The sequence below is a fragment of the Macaca mulatta genome, chromosome 1 (assembly GCF_049350105.2).
Source record: "Macaca mulatta isolate MMU2019108-1 chromosome 1, T2T-MMU8v2.0, whole genome shotgun sequence".
Lineage (NCBI taxonomy): Eukaryota > Metazoa > Chordata > Mammalia > Primates > Cercopithecidae > Macaca > Macaca mulatta.
Genome location: NC_133406.1, coordinates 33,528,355 through 33,541,953, shown reverse-complemented (window position 1 = coordinate 33,541,953; position 13,599 = coordinate 33,528,355). Strand labels below are relative to the sequence as shown.

At 35.3% G+C, this 13,599-nt stretch overlaps 1 protein-coding gene across 9 annotated transcripts in view; it reads left to right on the top strand.

The window, feature by feature from the left end:
- The window catches only part of COP1 (COP1 E3 ubiquitin ligase), a 256,670-nt gene that overhangs the window by 123,044 nt on the left and 120,027 nt on the right, over positions 1 to 13,599 (top strand). For all 9 annotated transcript variants that reach the window (XM_077988044.1, XM_077988244.1, XM_077988120.1 and 6 more), the window contains one exon: positions 2,144 to 2,279. In XM_077988044.1, coding sequence (XP_077844170.1) covers positions 2,144 to 2,279 — 136 coding nt within the window. The remainder of the gene's footprint in view (positions 1 to 2,143; positions 2,280 to 13,599) is intronic.

The following is a 13,599-nucleotide window of genomic DNA, read 5'->3' as shown; positions in this document are numbered from 1 at the left end:
GTACTTTCAGATACTGAAATAACTAGTTTTATTGTTTTCTTTATGGTTTCTGTTGAAAGTAGCCATTAATGAGCTTATATGATAGGCAGAAATCCAGTTAGCCTAGAACAGGACTGTTAACCTAGAACAGAATACACAATATTGAATGCTTGTTTTATGTACTTAGGAATTGATATCAAAATGGGCATGAATAGGATAACATTGAAACAGGTTTTAAATTAATAAAACCAACCATCTTTCCAGTATGTGGAATGTTAAATAACTCACAGTAATAGGTTTCCATATAAAAATAATCATTAACTATTATATCCAGACCACTCTGCAGTATGGTTGTGATTTTTAGTTTTGCAAATAACCCATGTTTTATTTATAATATGTGGAATTTCCTGAGAATAATTTTTGTAGAGCGAGAGTTTTATCTCAGTACCATTATGATATTGCCTATTAGGTTTGCTCTCTTTAGAATGGAAGCACAACTAATTGTACCCTTTAAATCTAGGTGTTTTGATGAATTTACTTAGTGTTTAAATCTGTAAAATTTGTAAAGTATCAGGGACAAAAGCTCACTCAGTTTCCTCAAGTAATGTTATTTATTTTTCCTTTTTCTTTTTCTTTCTTTTTTTTTTTTTTGTAACGGAGTTTTGCTCTTGTTGCCCAGGCTGGAATGCAGTGGCGTGATCTTGGCTCACCACAACCTCTGCCTCCCGGTTCAAGCAATTCTCCTGCCTAGCCTCCCAAGTAGCTAGGATTACAGGCAGGCACCACCATGCCCGGCTAATTTTGTATTTTTAGTAGAGACAGGGCTTCTCCATGTTGGTCAGGCTGGTCTCGAACTCCCGACCTCAGGTGATCCGCCTGCCTCAGCCTCCCAAAGTGTTGGGATTACAGGTGTGAGCCACCGCACCAGACCCTGGTTTTTTGTTTTTTGTTTTTTAATAATATTTGTTACATAAATTTTGTCATGCAAACAGTTGTTTTCAAGATTACCTAGTATCTCCAGATAACGTAAGTTCTTCACTGTGCTTTATATTTTCTGTATAACTCTTTTGACTTAATAATTCTGGCATCTTTTATTATGCTTACTCTTACTTCAGACAGCACTTAAGAAGGGAAATCATGAACGTTTGCCTTGAAAAGTTTGTGTGTGTGTGTGTGTATGAGCTTAGAATAAAGAAGCTATGAAAATACAGTGGTATAACAAACTTGTCTCAGTTTCAGTCTAGGAAGCTAAAGTGCTCATTGTTTTTATCATTCTTCAGAAAAGAAAGTATAAGTTCAAATGACAGTGCTGAAAAGCAGTGATTTTTTTAAATTTATGCTTTTAGTGTAGGTCTGCTTGTATTAATAGACTGGAGAATAGATTAGTTGTATTCTCAGGTACTTCGTAAACTGATTTTATGTTTTAAATCCCACATGATTTATCTTCAAATAGTTTACTGAAGTGAACTTTACCCAAGGTATTTGTATACTTTTCCACTGGATGGAATTATTGTTTTTCATATTTCACCAAGAGATTTGAATGAAAATTTATTTTTTCTTGATGAAGGTACTCTTTGAGGTAAATGGGAGCAATTTCAAACTTTTTTTGTTTTTTAGAATAGTTCGTAACATTGTAGTTTTCTACTCTCTTCCTGTAATAGAATTTGAAACATTTCAGTGTATTATTTGAGCAAATATTTCTTATTATTTATAAACTAATGTTATTGTAAACTGGATTTTAAACAAAACATGGGCATAAATATGTATGCCAGTAACCATGTTCCTTCAAACTAACAAATGCCCATCCAATATATGTACTCTTCTTAACATCCTCACATTCTCCATTGATGGATTTTTATTTTAATGACTCTCAAATAGTAACTCTTTTATTATTATTATTTTTATTTTTCCAAGAAATTATTGCCATAAAAATGAGAATTCATAGTGGAAAGAGACAGTGTCTTTCAAAGAACCAAGACATTTTTTATTAAAGCTGAAAAATTAACCAGTTAAGTTGTGCAAACTAGTCTTTAGTAAAATCTAAATATTGTTTTTTGTATTTAGAATATAACTTTTAATTTGTGGATGTAGCTCTTTGATTTACTTTGCAGTTCAATTCATCTATTTTCTTTTTTTTCTGTTTTTTTGTTTTTTTTTCATATAGATGACAGTCGAACTGCAAGCCAGTTGGATGAATTTCAGGAATGCTTGTCCAAGTTTACTCGATATAATTCAGTACGACCTTTAGCCACATTGTCATATGCTAGTGATCTCTATAATGGTTCCAGTATAGTCTCTAGGTAAGTATTGGGCAAATTACTATTTTCTTTTGTAAAAATGTCTAGAATCTAATTGAATTTGTGAAACACTTACAGCATTATTTTTTAAAGAGTGGGTTCTGAAGTAGCCTGCCAATTATTAGTTCTGTGATTTTAGGCAAGTTCCTGAATTTCTATATGCCAAATTTCTTCATCTCTAAAATGGAATAATTGATAGTATCCATCTCATAAGGTTGTAGCTTGTTTTCTTGTACTATCTATGTCTGGTTTTGATGACAGTATGCTCTCCTCATAAGTGCTCCCACCTCTGGATTTTCTGGAAGTTTGTATAGAATTAGTATTATTTCTTCTTTAAATATTTTGTAGAATTTGCCAGTGAAGCTTCCAGAAATGAATTTTAATTATCAATTCAATTTTCTTAAGAGGTTTAATCAGATTATCCATTTCTTCTTGATTTAGCATTATAATTAGTTTGTGTCTTTTAAGACATTTGTCCATCTTATCAGGGCTGTTAAACTTTTTGGCGTACAATTATTCATAATATTGCCTTATTATTCTCTTAATATCTTTGGATTGTATGATGATTTTCCCTCTTTCATACCTGACAGTGGATTTTGTTTCTTCTTACCTTTTACCTGAAGAGTCTAGCTGAGAAGTTTATCAGTTTTGTTGATCTTCCCAGAGAGCCAGCTCTTGGTTTTATTGATAGGCTGTATTTGTCTGTTTTCTGTTATCATTAATCTTTGCTCTTAATTATTTTCATTCTTCTACTTTTTGAGGGTTTAATTTGCTCTTATATGCTAATTTCTTAAAGTAAAAATTGAGATCATTTAGTTGATACCTTCTTTTCTAATATAGTTATTTTGTGGTATACATTTTCCTGTAAGTACTGTATTAGCCACATCACAAAAAAACTGATGTGATACTTTTCCATTTTAGTATAGTTCAAAGTACTATTTTAGCTTTCTTTTTATTTTTTAAAAAGTTTGTTTTTTAAAATTGACAGATAAAATTTTATGTATTTATTGCATACAGCATGTTTTGAAGTATATGTCAAAATACCTTTTAATTTCCATTTTGATTTTTCTCTTTGACCCATGGTTACTGAGGCTGTTACTAGTTTCCAAATATTGGGATTTTCCAGTGATCTTTCCATTACTGATTTTTTTATTTTTAAGGGACAGGGTCTAATTATGCTGCCTAGGCTATCCTCAGACTCCTGGGCTCATGCAGTCCTCCTGCCTCAGCTTCCCAAGTAGCTTTGACTATTACTGTACCCAGCTTGCTTTATATTATTTTTATCATTATTTGAAATGTTTAATGAAAGTTTATAATATACAGGAAAATAGAATGGAATAAGTCTTCACATAACCATCACCCACATTCAGCAGTGGTTAAGATTTTTCTGTACAAGTTTTATGTATCCTCTTCATTTTGATTACTTTTTGCTTAAGTATTTTATTATTTTTTTTCCATGTTCCCTGACCACTTTTATTTTTTTATTGTTTTTTAATATTTTCAACTTTTTTTATAGATTAAATGGTACACATGGTACACATGCAGGTTTGTTACATGAGAATATTGCATGACACTGGAGCTTGGGGTCCTAAGTTTCTGTCACCCAGGCAGTGAGCATAGGTACACAACAAGTGTTTCATAAGCCCACGCCCCCTTGCCTTCTCCCACATCCCCATCTAGTAGTCCCCAATAACTGTTGTTCCCATATTTACATTCATATGTCTTCAGTGTTTAGCTGTCACTTAAAAGTGAGATGATACATTATTTGGTTTTCTGTTCTTGCATTAATTCACTTAGGTTAATGGCCTCCAGCTTCACTCTTGTTGCTGCAAAGGACATGGTTTTATTCTTTTTTAAGGCTGTATTGTATTCCATGTGCCACATTTTCTTTATCCAGTCCACCATTGATGGCCACCTAGATTGATTACATGCCTTTGTTACTGTGAATAACACTGCAGTGAACATACTAGTGCATGTGTCTTTATGGTAGAACAACTTACTTTCTTTTGTGCGTATACCTACTCATGGGATTGCTGGGTCAAATGGTAGTTTTGCTGTAAGTTATATGACGAAACTCCAAACTGCTTTCTGTAGTGGTTGATCTAGTTTGCATTCATAGGAACAGCATATAAGCATTCCCTTTTCTTCACAGCCTTGCCTAGTATCTATTGTTTTTTTGACTTTTTAATAATTGCCGTTCTGTGATGAGATGGTATCTCATCCTGGTTTTGATTTTTATTTCTCTGATGATTAGTGATGTTGAGCTTTTTTTCATATGCTTGTTGGCAACTTGTGTGTGTTCTTTTGAGAAGTGTCTGTTTGTGTCTTCTCATTTTTTATTGGATTTTTTGTTTTTCATAGGTCGATTTAAGTTTCTTGTAGATTTTGGATATTAGGCCTTTGTCAGATGCATAGTTTGCAAATACTTTCACCCATTCCATAGGCTGCTTAGTCTGTTGGCAGTTTCTTCTGCTGTGCAGAAGCTCTTTAATTTAATTAGGTCCCACTTGTCAGTTTATGTTTTTGTTGCAATTGCTTTTGAAGACTTAGCCATAAATTATTTGCCAAAGCCTATGTCAGGAAGGATATATCCTAACTTTTCTTCTAAGATTTTTATAGTTTGAGGTCTTAGATTTAGGTTTTAATTGATCTTGAGTTATTGTATATGATGAAAAGTAGCGGTCCAGTTTTATTCTTCTGTGCGTGGCTAGCTAGTTATCCAAGCACCATTGATTGAATAGGGAGTCCTTTCCCCGTGGCTTATTTTTGTTAATTTTGTCAAAGATCAGATGGTGTAGGTTTGCAGCTTTATGCCTGGGTTCTCTATTCTATTCCATTGGTCTTATGTATGTTTTTGTACCTACCAGTGCCATGCTGTTTTGGTTACTGTAGCCTGATAGTATAAATTGAAATTGGGTGGTGTGATGCCTCCAAGTATGTTCATTTTGCTTACTACTGCTTTGGCCATTCAAGCTCTTTTTTTGTTCCATGTGAATTTTAGAATAGTTTTTTTCTAATTCTGTGAAAAATGACGTTGGTATTTTAAGGATAACATTGGATCTCTAAATTGCTTTGAACAATATTGCCATTTTAACAATATTGATTCTTCCAATCATGCTTATGGAAGAATTTTCCATTTGTTTGTGTCATCTTCAATTTCTTTCAACAGGGCTTTGTGTTCTCATTGTAGAGATCTTTCACCTCCTTGTTTAGATGAGTTTCTAGGTATTTTATTTTCTTTGTGGCTATTGTAAATAGGATTGTGTTTTTTTCTTTCTTTCTCAGCTAGAACATTATTAGTGTACGGAAATGCACCAAATTTTGTACGTCAATTTTGTATTCTGAAACTTTACTGAATTTGTTTATGAGTTCCAGGAGTCTTTTGGCAGGGTCTTTATGGTTTTCTCTGTATAAAATCATATTGTCAGCAAAAAGAGATAATTTGACTTATTCTTTTCCTATTTGGATGCCATTTATTTCTTACTATTGACAGATTGCTCTGGTTAGGACTTCCAGTATTATGTTGAATAGGAGTGGTGAAAGTGGGCATCCTTGTCTTGTTCTAGTTGTGAAAGGGAATGGTTTCACCTTTTGCCCATTCACTATTATGTTGGCTATGGATTTGTCATAGATGACTCTTACTGTTTTGGATTATGTTCTTTTGATGCCTAGTCTGTTAAGGGTTGTTATCATGAAGAGATGTTGGATTTTATCAAAGACTTTTTCTGCATCTTTTGAGATGATCATATGTTTTTTGTTTTTTATTCTATTTATGTGGTAAATCACATTTATTGATCTGCATATTGTGAATCAAGCCTTGCATTGCAGGAATCAAGCATACTTGATCGTGGCAAATTAACTTTTGATGTGCTCCTGGGTTCAGCTTACAAAATACTTGTATTTTATGATACAGAGTATTTTATTATAATAATAATAATTTTATAATACAGAGTATTTTGTTGAGAATTGTTGTACCTGTGTTTATGAGGGATATTTGCTTGAAGTGTTCTTTTATCATTGTGTCTCTGCCAGATTTTGGTGTCAGGATGATGCTGGATTCATCGAATGAATTAGGGAGAAGCCCCTCCTTGATTTTTTGGAAGTTTCAGTAGGATTGGTATCAATTCTTTGTACATCTGCTAGAATTTGTCTGTGAATCATCTGGTCCAGGGCTCTTTTTGGTTGGTAGTTTTGTTTTGTTTTGTTTAAATTACTGATTCAATTTCTGAACTTGTTACTGGTCAGTTCAGATTTTCACTTTCTTATTGTTTGAATCTTGGGAGGCTGTGTGTTTCCAGGAATTTATCCATTTCCTCTAGATTTTCTAGTCTGTGTGCATAGAGATGTTCATAATAATCTCTGAGGATCTTTTGTATTTCTGGGGTATTGGTTGTAATGTCATCTTTGTCATTTCTGATTGCACTTATTTTGATCTTCTCTTGTTTTTTCTTTGTTAATCTTGTTAGTGATTTATTAATCTTACTTACTCTTCTGAAGAACCAACTCTTGATCTTACTGATCTTTTGTATGGACTTTTGGATCTCAATTTCTTTCACTTCTTCTCTGACTTTAGTTTTTTGTTCTACTAGCTTTGGGATTAGATTGTTCTTTTTCTTCTAGTTCCTCTACATGTGATGTAAGGTCATTAACTTGAGATCTTCCTAACCTCTTGATGAAGGCATTTTAGTGATATAAATGTTCCTCTCTACACTGCTTTAGCTGCATCCAAAGATTTTTGGTAAGTTGTATCTCTGTTTTCATTAATTTCAAAGAATTTTTTCATTCCTGCCTTAATTTCTTTGTTTATCCAAGGGTTATTCAGAAGCACATTGTTTAATTTTAATGTTTTGTGAGATCTTCTTGATACTGATTTCTGTGTTTATTCACTGTGGTCCAAGAGTTATGCTTGGTGTGATTTCATTTTTTTTTTTTTTAATTTACTGAGATTTGCTTTATAAGGCCAAGCATGTGGTCTATCTTAAAACATGTTCCATGTACAGATGAGAAGTTTATATATTCTGTGGTTGTTGGGTGTAGTACTACTCTGTGTATGTGTATCCAGTTGGTCAAGTGTAGAGTTTAAGTCCAGAATTTCGTTGTTAGTGTTCTGCCTCCGTGGTCTGTCTAAAGGTGTGAATCGGGTATTGAAGTCTCCCACTATTTTTTTTTTTGAGATGGAGTTTTGCTCTTGTTAGCCAGACTGGAGTGCAATGGCTTGATCTCGGCTCACTGCAACCTCCACCTGCCAGGTTCAAGCGATTCTCCTGCCTCAGCCTCTCGAGTAGCTGGGATTACAGGCACCTGCCACCATGCCTGGCTAATTTTTTTATTTTTAGTAGAGACTGGGTTTCATTATGTTGGCCAGGCTGGTCTCGAACTCCTGACTTCGTGATCCGCCCACCTCGCCCTCCCAAAGTGCTGGTATTACAGGCATGAGCCATCGTGCCCAGCCTGAAGTCCCCCACTATTATTGTGTGGCTAAGTCTTCTTATAAGTCAAGAATAACTTGTTTTATGAATCTGGGTGCTCCAGTGTTGGGTGTGTATATGCTTAAGTATTTTAAAGCAAATCTCAGAAACTTATCTGCGTCTCTTAAAATGGATATTGTTAAACCACAGGGCTGCATCACATCTAAGCAAATTAACAGTAATTCCTTGGTATAATCAGATTGCTAGTTCATGTTCAAATTTCTTAGAATAAATAACCCTAAAAAGATGTGTTTTGAGGCACATCAGGAATTTGGTAACTTTTAACTTGTCAAATATTGCTAAAACTTGGCATGCTTTTCATTTACAGGACTAAGATTTTAATTTATTATGTATATAAAGATCTTAAAATCTAAGCCATTAGCTAAAGAAAGTATTGCAGGAGATCTTTTATTGTATTCTAATAGCTGTTTAACTCAGTAATGAATAAGACAAAAATCATAATACGTTCCTTTATTTTTCTGTGTTGGCATTTGACTGAGTAAAATTTGAAAATGCAGCAGGTTATGGGGTGCATTTTATTACATGATTTAATTAACAAAGAATCATTGATAACCTAGCACAGGCTAGACCAGACTAGGCGTATGATCATGAGCAGGCCGGACATGATGCTTGGATTCAGGAGAGCTCACAATCTTACTTTAGTGCCCTTAGACCAGACTAGGCGTACGATCATGAGCAGGCCGGACGTGATGCTTGGATTCAGGAGAGCCTACAATCTTATTTTAGTGCCCTTATAGATAAGAAATAAAAGAATAGTCTACGAAACAGTTCAGTTTGGAGCAACAGATTTGCATTCTTACTTAAATTCTTAACTGTATTAAGAATGTTTACTATGCTTTTAAGGACTTCAGAAATGTAGATTGAATGTGACATGGCAAGAATAAGTATCAAAGTTTACTTATAATATTGACCTGATATGTACGCACTTATCTGTAGTTATGTGACTTAGTTAAAATGTGATCCATATTAGAGCTCTGCTGTAGTGTTGATTTATGGCCTTGACCATTGTGAATTTATCCTGTATTGTATTTTCTTCCTTAAAAAAAATCAAAACTTTATTCTTAACATTGTTACAAAAGCAGCATCTCTACATGGAAGATGTGTGATTAGTTTTCAGTCTCTTTCATAAAAGAGTAATAATCCTTTTTAATTTTTTTTTTTCATTCCTGAAAGCCATCTTAGTTTGGTTTTGGGGAACAGAGGGCTTTTTTTCTTTTTCTTTTTTTTTTCTTGAGACAGAGTCTCGCACTGTCGCCCAGGCTGGAGTGCAGTGGCACAATCTTGGCTCACTGCAAGCTCCGCCTCACAGCTCTGGTGATTTTTTTGCTTTTCTTAGTTTCTCATATTCAAACACATCATTGATAATAAATTTACATAAAGCCTTTTAATTCCTCCCAAAAAAATGAAATTTTACTAATTTCTTTCAGAAAGAGGAATAAAGAGGCCAGGTGAGGTGACTCACACCTGTAATCCCAGCAGTTTGTGGGGCAGGGGCCAAGGCAGGCAAATCACTTGAGGCCAGGAGTTCGAGACCAGCCTGGCCAGCATGGCGAATCTCTGTCTCTACTAAAAATACAAAAATTAGCCAGGCGTGGTGGCGTGTGCCTGTAATCCCAGCTACTTGGGATGCTGAGACAGGAGAATCACGAACCTAGAGGCAGCGGTTGCAGTGAACTGAGATCACTGCACTGGGCAACAGAGTGAGACTCTGTCTCAAACAAAAAAAGAGGCCTAAACAAGTATTTGAGAAGGCAGATAATGTTGAATTTGTTGCATTATTTTGTTACTTTGCAAAAGATATAATTATTCTTACTGTAAAATTGCTTGACATAGTGTTGGTCACTTAATGAAGTGATAATCTGAGAGAAAAAGCCAAACCAGAAACGTATTTTTTTTCCTTTGCTTATTTGGAATTAAAACCATACCCATCAGACCACAAGGTGGCAGCATTTGTTTACTTTGACACTATGTCAACTATTAAACAATAGACAAGGTATGGAATTGGTGACATATAGTGAAGTTCACTCTCTTAAGTAGAAGATGGTCCTAGTTCAGCAATGGCAAGGAACAGGAAAGAAGACAGTTATTGCATTCTTTTTACACATAGCAATGATAGCATATTTTGCATTTTTTTCTTCGATTAGGTGTTCCGTGTCCACCAGAGAGAAATAGTTTGAAGCTGTGTAGTTTAAACTTAATATACTTAGTAGTGATGGTTGTCTTTTGAATTCCTAGTTTGAATTTTGTACAGCTAGATTGTTATGGTCAAAATTGTTGTACACTCTACTTCTCGAGAGTTTTTCAGTATTTTTACTTACGTTTGTTCAAACTGTTGGAATGGAGTTGTATCAAGCATTAGTAAATTCCTAAGAAGAAAATAGTTATCTGTGGTGGCATTGGTTGATGCTAGAATAGTCTCTTTACTGGTAATGTGGAGTGTGTTACCGACTCTTTTTTAGACAACATTATAAATATTTTACATCAATTCCCTAATTCATTTAATTCTTGTATCAACCCTGTGTTGCAAGGTATTGCTACTAATCTCATTTTACATATGAAAAAACTGAGATAGAAATTTTGTAACTTGTCCAAGGTAAACATAATGCTAATAACAGACAGAACTCAGATTTAGATACAGGTGCACCTGAATTCTAGTGCTCTTCTGTTCACTTAAGGACTTACTGAAACCTTATAAAGTTTCAGAAAACACTTTTCCTTTGAGACACCCAGAAGAAAGAGAGGAATTAATTCTTTTGAGGTTCTGGCACTGTGTATCCCTGTTTCTGTAAGGAGCTCAAAATAATGAACATTTTTTATACTAATTTTTTGACATGTAATACTGCACCTTAGATGTCACTTTTTAACCATAGTTTGAAAAAACTATTCAAATTAAACTTTATGTTTCTACAATATTTACAAGAATCATTTTTGCTAAGTTTCAATTTATAATGACAGCAAATGCTGATCCAGATTTAGGGTAACTTTCAATATGTTCCTTATTGTGGAATGCTTGTGAGCTTTCAATTTATACTTAAAAAGAGATCTCTAAGTAATTATTGACTTGTTTTCTAAGGAATAGATATGATTTTTAAGACTGCCAATATACTTTCTGTTTTTGTCAGAAGGTATTTCCATTATTGTCTTAAGTGTTATTGACCATCTGGGGTTGGTTGAGAAATGAGATGAATAGGAATGCAGAGGGAGGGATTTCCTTCCCAAATTTTGCCTGGGATCAGTCTTTTATAGCAGTTATTTTTAAAGCTGTGTTTTAGGCTGGGAGATTCATCCAGGTGAATGTCTGCCACGTTCAGACAGTGGCAGGGGTCTTACTGTCTTATTTCTTGCATATTCCTATGTCTGTAAATATTTGTTAAATGAATGCATGAATGAATGAAAAATCGTTTTACCTGCTGGGAGAGGATCCAGAGTAAGTAGGACTCTAGCATTTGTCCATATATGTCTACATATTTGCTTGTTGATAAGTATTCCTTTGAAGAAATAATCCTTAGGCTATACAAGAAGTTTGTGAATTACCAATGACATGTAACAGAAATATAAATTCATGTTAACAACTTAAAAAGGAATGCAAAATTGTCAGCAAGTGTTGGTGAGTTTTCTGCTTCTATGGTAATTCAAAACATACGTGATTCAAAATATAGGTTTAAAAGGAAACACAAACAATCTAAGCTTACACTTTGAAAGTCACTACATGCACTCCCACCCTTATAACTTCTATCCTAAGATTTTCCTGTTCTAATCTCAACTTGGTTTTCCTGTTTATTTTCCCTTGCCTTGTAAGAGGCTTGTCAGTAGTACAGAGTGAAGCCATAAGCTGAAATAATTTTACACATATCCACAAAACAAACATTAATTAGGTTAGCATTTAAAATTTTAGAAGATTTGTGAAGATTTTTCACAAACCTGTGTTAGGTATCCAAGAAATAAAAGTAGAACTTACGTCTAGAAGCCACATTTTAAGGTTAATATAAGGAAGATCTTTGTAGTCAGCAGTGTGCTGAGGTAGAATAACTTTCCTCAGGAGGCAGTTGCCATACATTCTTATGACTTTTTAAAACCAAATTCTAGCCTTTTCATTTAGAAAATCTTTCTGTGATGCTAAGATCAGTTATATATTCACATATATTTGTCTAGAATATTTTTATGCTTAATTTTTTTCAAAATCATACCTATTCGTGTCAAAGAGGTTAAGTGCTGAGAATGTAAGAGTGATGTACATGGTAGTGAGGACACAGACGGTTAAGTGAGTGTACTAGGCTGTTCTTGCCTTGCTATAAAGAAATACCTGAGACTGCGTAATTTATAAAGAGAAGAGGCTTAATTGGCTTACGGTTCTACAGGCTTCACAGGAAACATGGTGCTGGCATCTGCTCAGATTCTAGGGAGGCCTCATCGTCATGGTGGAAGGTGAAGTGGGAGCAGGCAAGTCACAAAGAAGGAGCAAGTGAGAGAGAGTGAGGAGGGAGGTACCACACGTTTATAAAATGATGAGATCTTGTGAGAATTCACTATCATGAAGAGAGCACCAAGCCAGGAGGGATTCATCCCCATGATCCAGACACCTCAGGTCACACCCCACCTCCAGCATTATGGATTACAAGTTCAGTATGAGATTTGGGCAGGTACAAATATCCAACTCTATCAGTGAGCATATAGAATAAAGTGTTTTAAGTGCTATGAAAGTATTTACAGTATACAGTATGGAGAATAGTTGGGCAGAAGCAGGAGTGGTCGGGCATGGGAGCTCATGCCCATAATACCATTGCTTTGATAGGCAGAGGCGGGAGGATTGCTTGAGGCCAGGAGTTTAAAACCAACCCGGGACGCATAGCAAGACCCCATTTCTACAAAAATCAAAAAATCAAAAATTAGCCAGGCCTGTGGTGTGTACCTGTAGTACTAATGAGGAGGGTGAGGTGGAAGGATCTCTTGAGCCCAGGAGTTCAAGGTTACAGTGAGCTATGGTGGCACTACTGCACTCCAGCCTGGATGACAGAGGTTTATTTGTGTGTTTTTGTTTGTTTGTTTGTTTTGTTTTGTTTTTTGTTTGTTTGTTTTTTGAGTTGGAGTCTTGCTCTGTTGCCTAGGCTGGAGTGCAGTGATACAGTCTTGGCTCACTGCAACCTCTGCCTTCAGGGTTCAAGCTATTCTCCTGCCTCAGCCTCCTGAGTGGTTGGAATTACAGGCTTGTGCCACCACAGCCAGCTAATTTTTGTATTTTTAGTAGAGATGGAGTTTTGCCATGTTGGCCAGGCTGGTCTCAAACTCCTGAACTCAGGTGAACCACCCACCTCGGCCTCCCAAAGTGCTGGGATTACAGGCGTGAGCCACTGCACCTGGCTGGCAGAGTTTTTAATTTAAAAAAAAAGTTAAAAAAAAAAAAAGAAGTACAAGTGGAAATAGATCCAATATATGGGTTCTGGGAGGTCTGTGGGGCAAGGCAGAAGAAGTATTTAAGAATATAGAAGAACTAGGGTAGCCAGAACTTGTGATTGTTTTGATGTTGACCTTGAAGCAGAGGGAAATAACTTCTAAGGTTTTGGCTGGAGCAGCCGGGCAGGGAAAATATGGGTATCATTTACACAGGTGGGGATACTGGAGGAGGACCTTGTTTAAGTAGCAACAGGGTTCACGGGGGATATCTAACATTTGACATAAATTCTCTGGTTATACAGAGATGAGGTGAGGGCTGTGAATTTGGAAACTTTTGCAGTTAGCAATTGACACCATAGTTGTAGATATATAGAACACTGGCTAACATTTGAAGACTTGGTAGCTAAGGAGGAACTAGTAAAGCAGACTGAGAAACTTGGAAA